At 42.6% G+C, this 17,901-nt stretch overlaps 1 protein-coding gene across 14 annotated transcripts; it reads right to left on the reverse strand.

The window, feature by feature from the left end:
- Window positions 1-251: 251 nt before the first annotated feature.
- LOC127321384 (zinc finger CCCH domain-containing protein 45) lies at window positions 252-16,589 on the reverse strand. Of its 14 annotated transcripts, none has more exons than XM_071821643.1 (9): window positions 15,866-16,589; window positions 10,009-10,398; window positions 8,578-8,706; window positions 7,741-7,827; window positions 6,757-6,860; window positions 5,389-5,854; window positions 5,072-5,135; window positions 4,468-4,581; window positions 4,268-4,395 (listed from the first exon to the last, which is right to left on the reverse strand). In XM_071821643.1, the coding sequence occupies exons 1-3, from the start codon at window positions 16,432-16,434 to the stop codon at window positions 8,610-8,612; spliced, it is 1,056 nt and encodes a 351-aa protein (XP_071677744.1). In that variant the 5' UTR covers window positions 16,435-16,589; the 3' UTR covers window positions 4,268-4,395; window positions 4,468-4,581; window positions 5,072-5,135; window positions 5,389-5,854; window positions 6,757-6,860; window positions 7,741-7,827; window positions 8,578-8,609. The 14 variants fall into 14 exon arrangements, with proteins under 14 accessions (XP_051206371.1, XP_051206372.1, XP_051206370.1 ...); XM_051350402.2 differs by having other exon boundaries at window positions 5,054-5,135; XM_051350411.2 differs by lacking the exons at window positions 4,268-4,395; window positions 4,468-4,581; window positions 5,072-5,135 and adding exons at window positions 252-630; window positions 3,823-3,904.
- Window positions 16,590-17,901: the final 1,312 nt, after the last annotated feature.

The raw sequence follows: 17,901 nt of genomic DNA on the forward strand, positions 1-17,901 counted from the left end.
AAAGCATGCTTAGCAAGATTGTATGCTTCAAAGTTTGAAGCCCTTCACTGATGGACGATAGTACACTCCTGGTATCATACTGATCAGGATACGATTTCTTGTACAAGAGATTGCAGGACAAACAAAGCCACAAGCCCAACGAAGAACTCTCTCGCTCCCTCCGGGAGGAGGCCTAGCAGCCCCGACTCCAGCCCCCTCCCTCCCCCCTCCTTGCTGCCGCCAGGAGAAGCCCAGGTGTTTCCACCGGCGGGACCTCCCTTTTCCCCCTCACACGAAGATCACAATGATAACTCAGGAAAACAACCACATTATCTTGAAAAAAAAGCAGTTTGGCATGGTCCTGAAGACTCACATAGATAGATCCCACTGGAAATCACCCGACCCTTTTAACACGTAATGATTCGACACCACTTCTTGGAGACAATGACCTGCAAAGACATAGCCATGTGCCTTTTGGTCCCCATCAGATTGACCATTTTGAGTGCCCACCCAGTGTCTATCCAGTAGTACATGGTACTCTACTGATAAGAGCGTCAAGTGGCTTCATAGTTCATGCTACATTCAGTATGTGTGACAGAAGGCACGGAGTTCACAGCAAGTTTATGTATGGTACAGGGCAGCATGGCCCATCTGCATGACGTTGAACATTGAACAGCCACAATGTACACAAAAGGCAAGTCAGATGAGAACACGGACGATTTTTTTTCGAGAGCACGCGCTAAAGCATGCCTTATCTTTATAGAAGTAGAAACATATATTACAAGAAGGGCAACTGATACAGACATCAGTGCCCACACCCACTCACACTTTTCTCCACTCGCTCTCACTAAAGCCTACTCTCGCGCTATCTGTAAACTCCCTCCTCTCCTGGCTATCTCCCACATCTGGAACTCCTCTCTGATGGCCACCATCGTCTGTAAGGGGTCTTTCTGTTCCCGCACATTCCCGAACACCCTCGCATTCCTCTGCTTCCATAATGTCCATGCCGTGATAGTGACCATGGAATCAAACCTCCTCCTATCCATCTTCCTCACTCTCTTCCTAGCCGTCAACCACCAATTCTCCAGGCTGGAGTCCCGATCCGGCTCCTGTATGTTCAAGTGAGCGCTGCGTAGCACCTCGAACCATACCTGTCTCGCGTACGGGCACTGGGTGAGTATGTGATCCACTCTATCTTCCTCCTGCAGGCATGTATAACACGGGTCTGGGTGCTCCTGAAGGCCATGCCTCACTCTCCGATCCGAGGTCCATATCCTGTATTTCAACGCGAGCCATGCGAAGATTTTGCATTTTGCAGGGGCGAAGGATTTCCATACCAGCGAGCTCATACTCCAGCTCGTGCTCCCCATGCATAGCATGTCATATGTGGACTTGGAGGAGTAGTCCCCAGTGCTCGAGCCCTTCCATTTAATTAGGTCCGGCCTAGTGGCATCAGTTTGGACCGTCTCCACCGCCTCCCATAGCCTAATGCACTGGGCTCCTCCCACTACGGTGAGCTCCTCTCCAATATCATTGAGCCACTGGTTGTTATCCATGGCCTCCGCAACTGTCCTGGTATTTTTACGCCTCGTTTGGACTTTTGCAGACACTTCCGGTGCCAACTCCTCTGCCGTAAACCTATTTATCCACCGATCTCGCCAAAAAAGTGTTTTGTGGCCATCTCTGATACTAAAGCTCGCCAAACTCCTGAAAACCTCTTCCGCCTCCTTGTCATGCAGCCCCGGCAACCCCTTCCAAGGCCTGTCGGGATCCGTTCGCCTCAGCCAATGCCATCTCACACGCAGGGCCAGTCCCTGAAGCCTTAGGCACTTTATGCCTAGCCCTCCCACCTCCTTGGGTTTGCAAATATTCTCCCAAGCCACTAAACACTGGCCCCCGTTTACTCAGTCCTTTCCCGCCCAAAAGAAGGCTCGCATCCATCTATTAATCTCCTCAAGTAACCACAGTGGTGCCTCCGCAACTACCAACTGGTGCACCGCCCTCGCCGATACCACCGAGTTGATTAGGACCAGCCTCCCCTCTTTCTTAATTAACCCTCTTTGCCACGCCGGCACGCATTTGATAACTTGATCTAGAAGAGGTTGCCACTCCGCCTTTGTGAGGGGTCTTAGTGCTAGCTGCAGCCCTAGGTATTTAATGGGAAACTTGGCCAACTCACATCCCAGGATCGCAGTGATCTCCTCTTCTTGCTCCCTGCTCCCTCTAATGAGCGTCGCCGTGGTCTTTCTGAAGTTGACCTTAAGCCCCGATGCCTCTCCAAAAATTTGTAGAATGTGCTTTGTTGCCCACAACTCCCGCCTCTCCGGTCGGAAGAAAAGAACCACATCATCCGCATATATGGAAATCCTCTGTAGCGGCGAGATACCCGCCAAGCTGGAGAACATGTCCCCCTCCACCGCCTTTTTTATGACTGCCGACAAAACCTCCATGGCAGCCACAAACAGCATCGGCGAGGTAGGGTCCCCCTGTCTCAGACCCCTCCCATGCACTATGCGCTCTCCCGGTACTCCATTTACCATTACTCTCGTGTTTGTTGTGTATAGGAGTACCGCAATCCACTTAAGGAACATCTCTCCAAACCCCATTTTCCTCAGAACCTCAAACAGGAAGCTCCAAGAGAGGGAATCAAAAGCTCGAGCTAGATCAAGCTTAAGGAGGACTCCGGTGTTTCTGGTAGTGTTTATTTTCCTAGCCACCTGCCTCACTAGCACGAAGTTATCATGCAAACTCCTCTTTTTGACAAACGCGGATTGATTCATACTTACAAGCTCCCCCAATCTCCCTCTAAGCCTATTCGCCAACAACTTGGAGAATAGCTTAGAGAAGCTATGGACCAGACTAATTGGTCTGTAGTCCTTGATCTCCATCGCGTCCTGTCTCTTAGGAATCAAGGTAATCAGCGCTCGGTTTAATCTTCCAAAACCTCTCCCATCCCCCACTCCAAGTTTAAGAATACCGGCCATGATGTCCCGCTTAATCACGGGCCAAGCCCTCTGGTAGAAAGCACCAGTGAAACCATCCAGCCCCGGCGCTCTGTCCGCAGGCAACTCCCTGATTGTACTCCATACTTCCTCCTCAGAGAAGAGGCGCTCTAGCTCATGGAGGTCCTTGGTGGGAATGTCCAAGGCCTCCAGCTCAATGCCATGCTCTCTATTTTGGATGGCTCCCAATAGTTCCATGTAAGCCTCCGTAAATACCTCGTTCTTCCTCTCTTGATCCGTGACAAGCGTAGTTCTTCGTCCTTCTCCCATTTGCTACCGCATGAAACAGCTTAGAGTTGGCGTCCCCCTCCTGAAGCCATCTCAATCGGGATCTTTGCCTAGCAATCGTCCGCTCAAGGGATGCCAACCCAAGGACCGATTGCTTAAGCATCTTCCTCAACCACGCCTTCGCCGGAGACAACACTCTAGTCTCCTGTGCCACATCAAACCTTAGGATCAGAGTGTTCGCCATGGCGATCTTTAGTTTGACATTTCCAACCCTCCTCTGTCCCCAAGACTGCAAGAACTCCGCCGAGTTACGGAATAGAGCATCCAGCCGCTTAAAAGGATCCACTATCCTAGGGTCACATCTCCAAGCCTCCTTAAGTGCCTCCTCAAAACCCTCCAGTTTGAGCCAAAAAGCCTCAAATTTGAACCTCCGCTTGGGCCGAAATGCCGCACTCAGCCCGAGATGAATAGGGGCATGGTCTGACACTGAGTACGCACAGTTTGTGGGGTGATACTTCACCTTCAATTTTGGAGTACTCAACCTACTCCACACATTGCCATTGCTGACAAACACCTGAAAAAAGCACGCACAGTTTGTGGGGTGATACTTCACCTTCAATTTTGGGCCAGGAAAAATGCGGTCAAGATCATGAAATCACATGACACTGGATCAAAATCCGGTCCTGATCGAAGATCTGAAACATATAGGAGGAATATTTAGATGTAAAGAAAGGGTTGGTGGTGAATTTGTCGCAGCCCACAACCAAACAAATCAATTTTAACACGCTGTTTGCCCAGAAGGAGGGGCACAATGTCGAAGGCATCAATGTCACAACAGAGGCTGAAGAAGCTGATATGTGACCAATATCACAACAGAGGCATGAAGACCTGAAGAAGCTGAGAGGCAGCACCATCACCTTCCAGCTTCCCCATAGAGGAAGACCAGTTCCAGCTAACGTGTCCAGCCCAAAAGGGATAAAGTGGCCTAGTTTGGTTGAGTGTGGAACATATTTGTCTTGAGCTAGCCCAAAGACGCAAAACAGGTGAGAGCTTCCACATGGTCCTTAACACATGGATTTTTAATATAATCATAACTGGAGCATAAACAAAACAAAAACTGTGCTATAAAATTCTGAACTTTTATATAGCACATAGTTCTGAATGCACCATCAATTTTGCTGCCTGCCTGTACAGACAGCAAGAAATTGGTAACTTGAGTTAATACTGGTCTACAATTTTCTAACCATACATCACTAACCAGTAACAAATGATCATGAAGGTTATCAGAAATGCAATGCACTAGGGACTAGGATTCTTTCTTGATCCACTGAGGTTGAAATTTGTAAACACCACCTTTGCAGAACGATAGTTCCTGCAGTTTCAGAAAACTATTAATGGTGAACTAATAAGCCTTGGCATCCTAGTTAGTTTAACAGAATAAATTTGCAAAAAAAAAAGGGACTTGAACATATAATCAGGGTGAATTTTGTTTGCTTCTTACATCAGCAGCAGAGCCAATATCTTGCGGACACGACTAAGATTACAAAATTTGTAGGAAAAACAAGATTATATAAGGATGTACATGGAAAGACGAAGTGCTGGTCAAGTGGTCACATATATAGACTACTAGCACATGACATGTATCGATGTGCTCGTCATATATAATGACCAGAGTGCTAGTCGATAATAATAAATAAATACATTGTGTTGTGCATCGATCCTCTGCATGATTTTAACAGATTAAGTACTAGCACATGATAATCAGACAATAGGGTCAGCTGAGTGTCAAACTGCAGAAATAACTAATTGGCAAGGGTTGTATTTATATAGGCAGGTTCTCTTACTTGGGCAATACTACATACAGGTAGTAAATTAGTAACTGATGATTCCACATTCACCAGTCACCTCCTATCTCCGGTATTCTCCCTAATACATCCATTAGAAGATAGGTCAATAATAGAGCTCGTAAGAAAAATATACATTGATCGATAGTAAATTGTACTGTAGTTAATTGGCCCTGTTACTTCTATATTTAGAAAGATGACCTAGTAGCACAGAAAAGCAATACCAATTTTCGCTTCCAACAGGCAAAGCAAATTTCCAACTATGTGCCCAATATAAACAATTTCGAAGCAACAAAAAGTATATAGAGTGGGGGCAAGGTAGAACAAAGAAGTACCTCAATGTAGCAAACTAGCAGCGCGCTGTGGAGGATGAGCTGTTTCCCGTAGCTGGACAGTACATGTGTCAATGGGGAGACAGGAAGCCGACGGGGGATGCGAGACAGCGATGGCCTACACGTGCGGCAGGGAACCGGTGGACAGGGCATGGGATGAAGGACACGAGATGGAGAGCCGGCGGCGAACAAGAGATGGGGGAGCCTCTGGTGGACCCATGCTGCAGTGGGTGCAGAAAGCACATGCAAGTTTGTATTCATGAATTATACGCCCATTGGGCAAGGCCCCTGATACAGCGAGAAGCAAATCCTCTTGAGACGTCGTAAGGAAATCTGAGGCCGCAAATCCAAAACCATCACCATCGGTAGGTTCTCGGCTTGTCGCCCTTCTCTTCACTTCCGTCCTACTCACGCTGCATGATGCCTCACCAGCTCCAACTTTCTCTGCCTCATCAGTGAGCAGGGCATCCTAGAAAAAAAAAACAGAATTTGAATTCATAACCGCAAATTGTCGTAAATGAAATCTCAAATGTTTAGAAAACATCAAGTAGATTCATCCAGTTCCAGGTATTCATTAGTCAGCAAAAACTAAATTACAGCATATGTGGTGAATATTCTAGACTCGCACATGCTTACATCATTTGGCTAAGCTAGATGATTAGCGCCTGGCCATCCTACTCTAGTCTTGTACATGTACATTATTATTTCACTGTTCACGCCCACTCAATATGAGCTTGGAGAGGAAGGAAGGAAATTATTTATAAAATAGGACAAAGATAGTAGCTAGCAACTAGCATGCATTCAGACTAAGTATAAGATACCCAATTTTCTCACTCTCTACATTATCTCCTTAGCTGCTTCACTCCACAATTAAAATGGCGATTGTAAGATTTCCTAAATTGGCTTACTCTCCTTAACTGCCTTGCTACCACAGGGAATGTTGAACTCCTAAATATCTGGCAAAGTTCCAACACTGGCTCCTATACCTTGATTTCTTTGTTATAACCTATCAGATTGCGTGTTTGCCAACATCACAAACTATGAATTCAGCCTAGTTAATTTCATTTTTAAGACAAAGAAAGTTTACATTAGTAGGAATGTCTCTAGCACAAGGTCTGTCATTAAAAAAATATGCTAAGAGAATGCAATGGAAAAGAAACTCACCAACGTTCATTTGACGATTAAACAGAATTAGCAATTATTAGCATGCAGTGCAGTATGGTGTGTAAGTAGAAGCTTATGCTGTGTAACTTGCTATGAAACCGAATATTACATTGAGAAATGGTGCTACTTGTCACCGGAAAGAAATACTGTGAAGTGATGATAAAAAAAAGTATGGATAAGGATAAGAAGTTCAAAAGTTTAATGTACCTTAAGCCACCAGAGAGTTCTGACTATATCGGACTTCTGTGGGCATATCTCCAAATCTAAGCACCAACGTAGCCACCAAATTTAGAGATAATCTTTGCACAACCCTTGAAAAAAATTAGTTCAGTTTTAATTTGATGTATCCAACTAAATAGGCATAACTCTATTTTTAAACTACTTGTTACAAACAAATGATATTATACCAAAATACAACCTCCGGTAAAAAAATGTCATGTTAACTATTGTTTCTTCTGTACAGAATATATACTTGTTACTTTAATTTTGTGGCAATATTTGTACTAAATGCACCACAAGTACCTTTTTCGTAGTAATGTGAGAGTTGGGCATACAGTTGGGTCAACCTTTTTTTTTATCAACTACGCCATTAAATCCTTCCATTTTCCATGTGCTTGGAGAGCTAATCGAAAAAATATAAACTCCATCCATACACCTTCGTATGGCATAATTTTTTTCCTTGTGTCCATCTATCTAAGGTGTATTTCACGTACTGAGGATATTTTCACAGTTTCTTTCCATCTTTGCCACTCCTAGTACTTTAAAGTGATCATTTGTCAGGTGATTCCTTAAGCCCTACAAAAGAGGACAAAGGGAGTACCTAATCTGAGGTAGAACGTATTAATAAATGATTCATGAAGTCATGATACCCATCGAAAAAAAGATCGTGATTAACAATGAGCTCCGCATTAATTAACTCCATTAGTAACTAAACTATGTTATTTGTATGCTCTATTCTCGACAGCATAAATACTACTGAATTAATGTAATGGTACAGAAATCACTGTATTTCTCTGCAGTTAACAAGTATTAGCATGCAGCGCAGTAAGTGTGAATGTGCAACCTTATGTTGTCTATTCTGCTGCCAAATCATGTATTTCATCAGCGAGGAAGAGTAGTACTATTTTTCACTGGGAAGAATAATGTGAAATTATGATAAATGAAAATGAGTATGTATAACAAGTTCAATACCTTATGCCACTGGAGAGAAGTTCTGGCAATAATGGACTTGATACTTCCAACTCCACCACCAAATCGAGAAGTAACCTTTTAGCAACCCTTCAACAAAGAGAGTGGCTATAATTTGATGCATACCAACTTACATAACATTATTTGACTATGAACTACTATGTAAAAAAATGATATTACACTAAATTACCACCTTCAGTCAAAAATATATGGTCTTAACAAGTTTACTTCGTCTGCATATACTTGTTACTCTAGTTTTTGAGGCAATATTTTCCACTAAATGCCCCTATAAATATTTTTTGGTAGTGATATTAGAGTTGTGCATAACTGCATACAGTTGGGTCAACCTATGTTAAAGACTAAGTCATTAAATCCTTCTTTGTGCCATGTGGTTGGAGCTAAACAACAATACATACCAATTGGAGGGATTACATATTAATAAATGATTCATGAAGTCATGATACATTCAAAAAAGGAAATAAACAACTCATGATTATCAATTCACCTCTACCAGTGTACCATCAATTAACTTCCTTAATAGCTGAGTTATTCTTTTTGTTCTATTCTAGACAGCAATAAATACTACTCCCTCTGTCCAGAAAAGGATGTCAGAAATTTTTCTAGATAAGCATGTATCTAGACGCGTTTTAGTGTATAGATACATCCAAATCTAGATAAATCTGCGACACCTCAGGACAGAGGGAGTATAATTAATGCACGACAATGTTTAGAAGACACATAAATATTTTCCCCTTAAACATAAATTAAACTATAGTGCGTAACCTACGGAGTATTGTGTATGTTAGCTATTGCATAGCTAAGACGGAACATATTATTCACCTGGAAATGTTGAGTCCTAGAGATGGAGAATATTAAAATGACATCGTAACTGCTTTTGGGGAGGCCCAAATACCCTGCTGAACTGATATTTCCAAATTCTCCATCTTGCAACTTTTAACAACAGAGTACCTATTTTTTATAATAATAAAATATGTTAGAACTTTGAACCACTAGAAGATTCGATTGTTTTAAGGAAGCACGTTATGGACCAGAAAATAGGGAAATTGTGGAATGATAGGTCAACATGATATCTTTCAAGATCTCTGTCTCTAGATTATTAGATGTTCCAAAAAAATAAGGTCAAAATCAACTTTTACATGGTCCTTAGAACATACAGATGCCACAAGTTGTTAGAAAATCAATATGCGCATTAATGTGCTCAAAGATTGCTAAGCATAATTCAAAAACTCAGATAGTACATTAATGTGCTCACTAGATTCCATAGGCACAGTTCCAAGTCACATAAAAAAGGTAACCAACCAAGTGTAAATTCATACTCCGTATTATAATTGCGTCATTTGATGCAAAAAAAAAGCTACGGGTGAGGAGTGAAACCAATATCCCAACACGTACATCTAAAGAAAGGGCAAAAGATTCTTCTATTAAATAGCACCAGCCATATATAATCACCTTTCTTGCCAAGCCATAGCTAAGGGGGTGTTTAGCAGGCTTACTTTTGGGTTTTGGTATCTAGCTCATATGTGCCTTCGGTTTTGGATTTTAGCTTATACAATCATGAAACAATATCCAGACAAAAGCTAGATGCATAAGCCAAAAGAACCTATTTAGGCGAAGTCTAAAAAGGCAAAATTAAGCCTAACCAAACACTCTAGTCTCATTGTCCAGAGAAAAGTGTCCTTTTAGCATAATAATAATACAAGAGAATTGTGACTCTAGCTGAAAGTGAAGTAATAACCTTGCAGAATAAGTTTGAAAATTATGCCTAGCAATCTATCAGGAGGACAGGACACATAAAGGGAATAAGCAACACATTGTCCCTTATGTGTAAGCCAGATACATCATAACGGCCATGTATATCTTTTTCACACAAAGTGCTCGAGTGAGATAAATAGCTTAACGTGTGCATCTAAAGACTAGGCATAGGCATCATCATCTACTAATAACATTAAGCATATAGAAATCACCTTGATTGCCTAGCCATAGCTTAATTTATCTCATAATCCAGATAATTTTTTTTCTAGCATAACAATACAACGGAGAATTAGGACGGTTGCTAATAGACAGTGAAGAACACAGCATAGTAAGTTCGGAAATTAAACCCATCAATCTATCAGGAAGACAGGAAGCACAAAAACAGTACAAGAGAACACATTATCCGACAGATATAGGTAACATGTATACGCTATGTTTTGTCGTTTTCACCCAATATGCTTGAAAGCTTCAGAAAACCTCTACAAGCCCCCTACCCACCTTGATTGCCCTTGTGGAAGTGGGCTTGAAGATGAACCATTAGGGACACCTTGCAGTTGAGCATTGTGTTGTTGCTGCTGCTGTATGTGTGGTGGTACATGCTGCGGATTTGCTGTCTGAACATGATGTGCAGCAGGTTCTTGCACTACATGAGTAGCATTTGCAGCCAAATTTTGATTCTTTAGCACCAACCCATGTTGGACTTGAGGTTTCTCCTGCTGATTACTGTTATTTTCTCTGGGCTGATAAATTCCACTTGATGAGCCGTAGTTTAACGAATTCATCTGTTGATGCTTCTTGACAACTTCCTCAGCCGGAGGAGGCGACCCAGGTTTCTTCACATGCCTGTACTGGCAATGAGGGCAATAAGGGCAAAACCCCACGTTATACCTGCAATTCAAATAAATAAAAGGAACACAGTTTAGGTTAAAGCTAGAAAGCACTCTTTTGCTGGTACACGGAAGGTTGAATTGGAGCTTAGATGTCATGTCATGTCACAAAGCACATTAGATGATATAGTGGGTAGCACAAGAGACAGAAGTGTGAATAACAATATGAATCGTCAATCGTCCCGTAAGTTAAAGACTAAATCAATACTAATTGGACACTACAAATACTAGTTTAATCGAAGGCACCAAATTAGCATAGTGTATCAGCTATATTAAAATCTACCATCTAAATACTATTAAATAATAGTATATATCCATCTAATATAGCAACAAAAGAAACTCACATGGCATGAGCAGTAAATTTGACCTAACTGCGTCAATTACTAATGCACTATGTTGCATTACAAGGGTCAGTTATGTCTCCAAGAAGAATCCAATTCAGAAAAGAATTCTGTATACAGTCCAACTTTGCACATTGAGTTCCTTCGTGGCTGCATAATGATCCATTGTTTCTAGCTTATTTTGCTATGTATTTATAGGTTTGCTGAAGCTGGCATCACGGTTTTGAAGGCGTTAATGCGCCTTAGAGCGGTTTGGGGCACTCTGACGCCTAAACGACGCCTCGGCGGGCGCTTTGGATGCCTAGGCACCTAAATGGGTCGATTTTCCAAGGCGGGGGGGCTAAGCAACGCCTTCAAAACCATGGCTGGCATGTATGCATAAGACTTGCATACGCTAGAAGAGATTGCAGAGAAAAACCACATGCTTAAGAAAATTAGTTTGAAATGCCATGTGGCATCCAAAAGTTCTCTACAACTGAATTCTAATGTTCGGAAAAAGAATGGAGACCAATTGATCTATTATTTGATGGCCCTTTAGAGATCCATACTACTGAGTATTGCATAGGTGAACGTAATAAGCTAGCTTGGTGATTAGATTCCGGTAAACCAATTTTTTTTTTGAACAAAGATGGCCTCGAAAGGCCAGGAAGATTCAATACTAGCGGTGGGTACAGAAATTACATCGTTGCCCTTTTGCTTGTACTGCCCTGAAAAACCTAAAAGTTGAAGTACAGGCCACGAAATTTGCAGAAAGGACCCTAGCAACAAAAAGAGAAACGCAATCCAGTGCTTGGGCACCATCTCCACCGCGCGTCGGCGACCTCGCGCAAAGCACCGAGATCGGAGAGGAGGTAGCTCGATGTGCTCTCCATACTGACGAAGAATCAACCGCGCCGGCCATCACAACGCCTCCAGGGACGAACCACTTGGAGAAGAAGTGATGGCGAGCTCCAGCGCGAGGTTGAAGAGAGCCTCCAGAGAGGGTCACCCGTCGACCATGAAATTTGGGGGCGAGGCAGAGTAGCCGGTTTGGGTCCCCCATTGAAGAACTCGCCAGAGAAAGCCAGTGGTAGAAACCACAATCTACCAGCACCACTGCTCCGCAGATCTGCAAAGGAGAATAGATCGACACTTCCTGCCGTGACCATCACCATGATGCCTAAGCAGAGGAAGTAGATAGACCCCTTCTCCCCGATCTGGAGAGCCCACCTCGAGCTTTATTGAAGAGGATCTTGGCGCCACCGTGTTCGCCTCCGACTCCACCTGCCGGAGCACCAGGAGCAAGCACGCTGCCACCAACCGCCGCCATGAGGAGCTCGAACACCTCAGCAGCTTGAATCCCCATGGCATCTCGCCAAAATCCACATGGGTAAAACCTAGAAGACTAGCCCTAGAACTATACAGAGGGGGCCGAGTCACCGGAGAGGAGGGGGAGAGAGGCTCGATGTGACCGAGGGGCTCTCACAGACGGGAGGAGGAGAGAGAGGAGGGGGGAAATGAGAGCCTCCCCAGTAAACCAATTTAAACCTTCTCATGTATTGATGGCTTTCCGCTTTGAAAGTTGAAACGTATTTTTGCGGGTTGGGCACACTGACAGAGTGGCACTTTTCCCAAGGTGAAGTTCTGTTATTTAACTTTCAGTTTCTCGAATGTTGGCTTCTTTGCAGGAATATACTTGATTCATGGATGTCTCTTATTATTTGTAATAAAAATCAGCATGTGATCTTTCTGTCTTCCAAATAAATTATGGGATTCAGACAAACCAACCACGATTGAAGAAACAAAACTTAGTATGTTGCATTACTATATTCCATATTGACGAGTTCAAAATGCTTTGCAAGAGATGTATCATCCATGAATCTATATTGCTTATCATGCCTTCTAGCTCATGCTTTTAATATGTTGCGTTAATATATTCCATATTGACAACTTCAAAATGGTTTGCAAGGGATGTATCATCCATTAATCCATATTGCTTATCATGCCTTCTAGCTCATGCTTTTATTGGTTGATGTGTGTGTCATACCTTCCATATTGACGAGTTCAGAGCTTAGTATGTTGCATTAATATATTCCATATTGACGAGTTCAAAATGCTTTGCAAGAGATGTATCATCCATGAATCCATATTGGTTAGCATGCCTTCTAGCTCATGCTTTTATTGGTTGATGTGTGTGTCATACCTTCTGTATGCAGCTAAGTACATTCATCAGCGTGAAAGCTTCTTTTTTTTGCCCCAAAGATTAGTGTCATTATTAGTTTGATCAGAGCATTTGAAGCATGATATTTTCGTTGATCCGGCGATCGTATTTATAGTTCATGCAACTGAAGTATAGTAATAATTCATGCATGTAAAATCATATGTGCTACTAGCTGATTAGCTTAATGAAGAGAGATATTCTTTTAGTAATCACTACCTCAACAAAACCTTCTCGAGTGATTGTTATTGTTACAACAATAGATTAATGATAGCCAGGACATGCATTGCATGTGCGCTCTTACTAGTCTCCTAGGAAGAGTCCAATTAAGAAAATCTTAAAAATCACATATCACGACGCTAAACCCTACACCGTACACACACATAAATTCTAAACATGAGCTACAAACCAATATTTGCCATGGCAGATTAAATTTTCAAAGAAAAGTAACGATTGTAGGCTGCCCAAGAAACCTACATAATCCCAATGTTTAATCGTGTTATCGCTAGTATAAAAATAAATTGCATATTTGATCTACCTATTTTTACAACCATCTTAAGTCATCAAACTTTTGATTGCATTTAATTTGTAGAAGACATACAAAGAATTGCCACAAGACTGCTTTGTAGTCCTAGAAGCCTTAACAATCACATCAAACAGATCCCACAATCACAACTCAGACCTAGGACCATCTAACTAGGGATGAAAGTGGAGCGGAAAGTTTCCAACTTTCCCACGGAAAAACGAAAACGGAATAGAAATATGAAAATGGAAATGGAAATGGAATTTTGTAAAACGGAAATGGAATTTTGCAAACCGGAAATGGAAATGGAAACGGAAACGGAACAGCGTTTTCCGTCGGAACGGACACGGAAACGGAATTTCTGTTTCCGGCTAAAATGAAATTCCCGCTTTAGGTTTGATGTGTATGCACAAATCCCATTAGATGACCTTGTCAAGTAACCCCTTCATACAATTGAGGAGGTTTCCACTGTTCGACCTTTTCCAGTTCCTGGTAACTTGAGCAGCACACTAGAATTAGGAAACAAGTTTGTTGATTCACTTGAATGCTTGATTTTTTTTTTGCATGATTCAAGGGTTTTCTTGGTTCCGGCAAATATCTACATTGCTCCATTTCCGCGTCGTATTCGGTCTGTATCTGTTTCCGACAATATCTGCTTCTGTTTTTATTTTCAGGGTTTCTGTATTCGTTTTTATCTCCGCAAAAATAAATTGAAAACAAATGTGGCAGCACTCAGAGTTCCATCCGTATCCGCTCCATTTTCATCCCTACATCTAACTATAACAAAACAGAAACTGACCGTAACAGCAATTCTAAGTCCATAGCTAAGATATTAACAGGTACAATCCATCACATGACTTAGTAAGAGGAAGTTGCAACATACATTTGGGGTGCTTTTGCTTGTGCCCTGGATTTGCAGAGTTGCCTACCAAAATGGAAGAACTCTGCAACTGGGTTTTTAGTTTTGAAAGTGTTAAGATCCATAACTTGATAGCTACAGGTGTTGCTGCTGTTCTTTTTGAGCATGTGGAAAGTTAGAAATGGGGCTTGGTTTAGGAATAGTTATCCTGATGACCCTGTTAATATAGTTTCAAGAATTTCGCATAACCTTCATTATTGGGCTGGTTTGCAGAAGATAAAAACTTTGAGACAGAGTACGCTTGAAAGCCTCTAAAACTACAGCAGCCATTGATATGCATGAAAAACTATTATCAGCCCTTCATCAAATGTCATCAGGATTGATCTAACGGTCGCCCTGGACTGGATTCACCACCCCTGCGTGCACCCAATCAGTCTACCCCAAGCATGTGTGTGAAACTCCTAGAAGCTAGCAAAAGTTATAGAGAACTCGAGAGTCGAGACGATGCAGACTAACACCTGGACTGGCCATGTTAGTATATGGCAATGAAAAGGGGAGTATGACTTTTTTTTTCTTCGAGCTGAATTAGGAGTTGACGCGCACGTGTAACTTCTTTTGGAAACCTGCCACCACGAGCAGCAAATTAAGTGACCATGAGTTACCAGGCCAGGTCTGTCTCTTCTCTCAAGGTCCTGCGGGCCGTAATATTGTTTAACATCTAATCACAATGTTAGTGCACATAAGATTGACCATTAATATTTTTTCGAGCGTCTAATCACAAAAATATATATGCTCATATTGAGCTGTCCATACTTCATAATAGGTTATACTTCTGTTCTAGGTATTAAAAAAAGTACTCATCTCAGGTTATTACTCCTTCTATTCGTTCTATTAGGGTGTGTTAGTTTTTCAAAAGCCAAAAATTACTCATATTGACCATTTTGGCAAAAATAATTATCATCTGTGATACTGAATAATTAGAATATGACAATATATTTCAAAATAAATCAAACGATACTGATTTGGGGTTGTAAATACCAAATTTTCTAAATACATTGGTCAAAGATAATCATGTTTTACTTTAGAAACAACTGATGTCCGAATAGATGGGGCATTTTTCAGAACACCGTATTTATCCAAATTAATTGTCGCATGTTCAATAAACCTAAACAGATTTAGGCAACACTTTATCTAAATCTGCAATAATTAATTTGAATCAGAGGCAGTATTACTTCTTTTTTTGTTATTTATCCAACCACCTTTGTTCAATCGAGTCCATGTTCTCTATTTCCCAAAACCCATTCGTTCACCGACCCGTGGACCAGAGGTTGCTTGCTTGGAATTGAGCTTTCTAGCTTTCTTTAGTACAATCTTTTTGCGAGAGCAACCCCGGGTTCGTTCCTAAGACTACACTCACAGCTTTCTCTGTTCATGTTGTAGTACTATATTCTACTTGTATGCCGGAACATGCAAATCACGTGCTAGTTCAAGAAAAATGAGGAATATGCCCTTTATTCAAAAAAAAAATAGGGATAGGATGTTCCTCACATGCTGTACTCCTCAAGGTGCTCGGTGTTGTGCTTGAAGACGCAATCTGGCAAGCGGCAGTAGCCATACGAGTGGAGGTAGTGGCACACCGGCATGCGGTCCAGGTCGTACTCGTGGAGGAATTCGCAGGAGTCGCCCATCATACACACGCCCAGCAGCCAGTACGGGCACACGGTCTGCCGGGAGCAACGGCTGCCGAGGCCTTGGTCATGGCGGTGCCCGACTGCGGCGGGGCCGAGGTCGTCGGAGGACGGCAAGGCGGAGGCCGCGCCCAAGGCAACGGAACCGGATCCGGCGGCGGCAGCGTCGGCGGCGGCGTCGAGGTCGTCCTCGAAATCGAAGACGAGATCGCCGACGTCGCCGTCCATTTCGTGGATCATGGTTTCGGGGGAGCTGCCGCGGCCTTGGTCATGGCGCGGCCTGACCGCGGCGGGGCCGTGGTCGTAGGAGGACGGCAAGGCGGGGGCCGTGGCCGTGGCCGAGGCAGCGGAACCGTAGCTGGCGGCGTCGGCGGCGGCGTCGAGGTCTTCCTCGAAATCAAAGACGAGATCGCCGTCGTCGCCGTCCATTTCCTGGATTAGGGTTTCGGGGGACTCTTTTTTCGAACTATGGGATTTCGGGGCTTGGCTTTGGGAAGCATCTCACTGATTTGGGCTACTTATATCAGATTCGCTCAGATTTTGTACTGGTAAAAAGATTTAAACTTTTCGGACAGATTTGAAAAATTCACAGTAAATCATAAATAGTTTGGTTTGTATTCTGAGAAAATTTGATTCCATTTGATACCTTAGATCATAGATAGTCTGCATGTTGCTGTGAAAATTTGTAATCTTTTACTGAGTACAATATGCATCTTTTAGAGCATACCAAAAATCACAAACTAGCTTCTAGGTGTGAAAAGTGTCAGCAAGAGTTGTGCTGTGGAGGCAATGTAAACAAAATATCCGTTCATGAAATTATGTTAACCGAGGTTAGGGACCAGTGAGCTTGTTTGCTGTACTTTCAGTATTTATAACCAACTTATAAATAGGAATGTTGTGCCTGCTATTCCACAATGTTGTTAAACATCTTACTCGAGGAATGTTTTAACTTCTTCCTGGTTAATATTTCTAGTCTTGTCATGGGAAAGCATTCAATAGTGTTATTCTCGGTAAAAAGAAGTACCATGGCAAGTATGTACATTGCAGTGCTATGCATCATCCTGAAAAGCTCATACAGATAGATCCAAGAGGGAAGTGACCCGAGAGCACCAATTGTTGGAGACAACGACCTGCACAGACATGGAGCTGCATTGCCATGCGCCTTTGGGGTTCCCATCCGATTGACCATTTTGAGTGCCAAACCGTTGAATCAATGGCTGGAAAAGGGATAATTTCTTTTTCCTGGGGTCAGTGCTCTATCCGGAAGTGATGCCTCTCCCATCACGTATCAGTTTCTTCAGGTCTTCATGCCTCTTGTGCTCATGGTGCATTTGACAACGTTTTGACTACCGGTGTGTTACAACTTACAATTGGTTTGGGTTTGTTTCACACACCACACACCAAACCTTTCTTTAGCTCGGGATCCAAATTTGAAACCGTATCACATCATTTCATGACCTTGACCGTCTTTTTATGGACGCCAAAATTGAAGGTGGAGCATTGCCGCCAAACAGTGCGTGTGGTCAACAATGGTAATGTGTCTAAACAATCAGTTTCGCGTTTGGCTTGCCTTTTGTGCCGTTGGTTGTTCTTTGTTCAGTGTTTCCTGCTGCACTGTACTAAACTTGCTGTAAAATATGTGTCTTCTTTCAAACATACTAAATATAAAACATGAACTATGAAGCCACTGGACGCTTTTATAGGTAAAATACCATGTACTACTTGCTTTCCCATAAAGGAAAAATGTTCCAGCTAATATGGGCAGAACATATTTGTCTTGAGCAAGCCCAAGAAGCCAGTTATACCTAAACCTGAAACTGGATCAGAGCAAAACAGTGTGAAAGCTTTCACATGGTCCTTTAACACATGGACCTTAACATAATCATAAATGGCGAA

This window comes from Lolium perenne, chromosome 6 (assembly GCF_019359855.2).
Source record: "Lolium perenne isolate Kyuss_39 chromosome 6, Kyuss_2.0, whole genome shotgun sequence".
Taxonomy (NCBI): domain Eukaryota; kingdom Viridiplantae; phylum Streptophyta; class Magnoliopsida; order Poales; family Poaceae; genus Lolium; species Lolium perenne.

Coding starts and splice junctions, on each gene's coding strand:
- LOC127321384 (XM_051350411.2), bottom strand. CDS start 16,434: ATGGACGGCGACGACGGCGATCTCGTCTTTGATTTCGAGGAAGACCTC. Junction 10,399..15,865: donor CACCTTGAGGAGTACAGCAT/GTGAGGAACATC, acceptor TTTGAATTGCAG/GTATAACGTGGGGTTTTGCC. Junction 8,707..10,008: donor CTTCCACAAGGGCAATCAAG/GTGGGTAGGGGG, acceptor TATAAAAAATAG/GTACTCTGTTGTTAAAAGTT.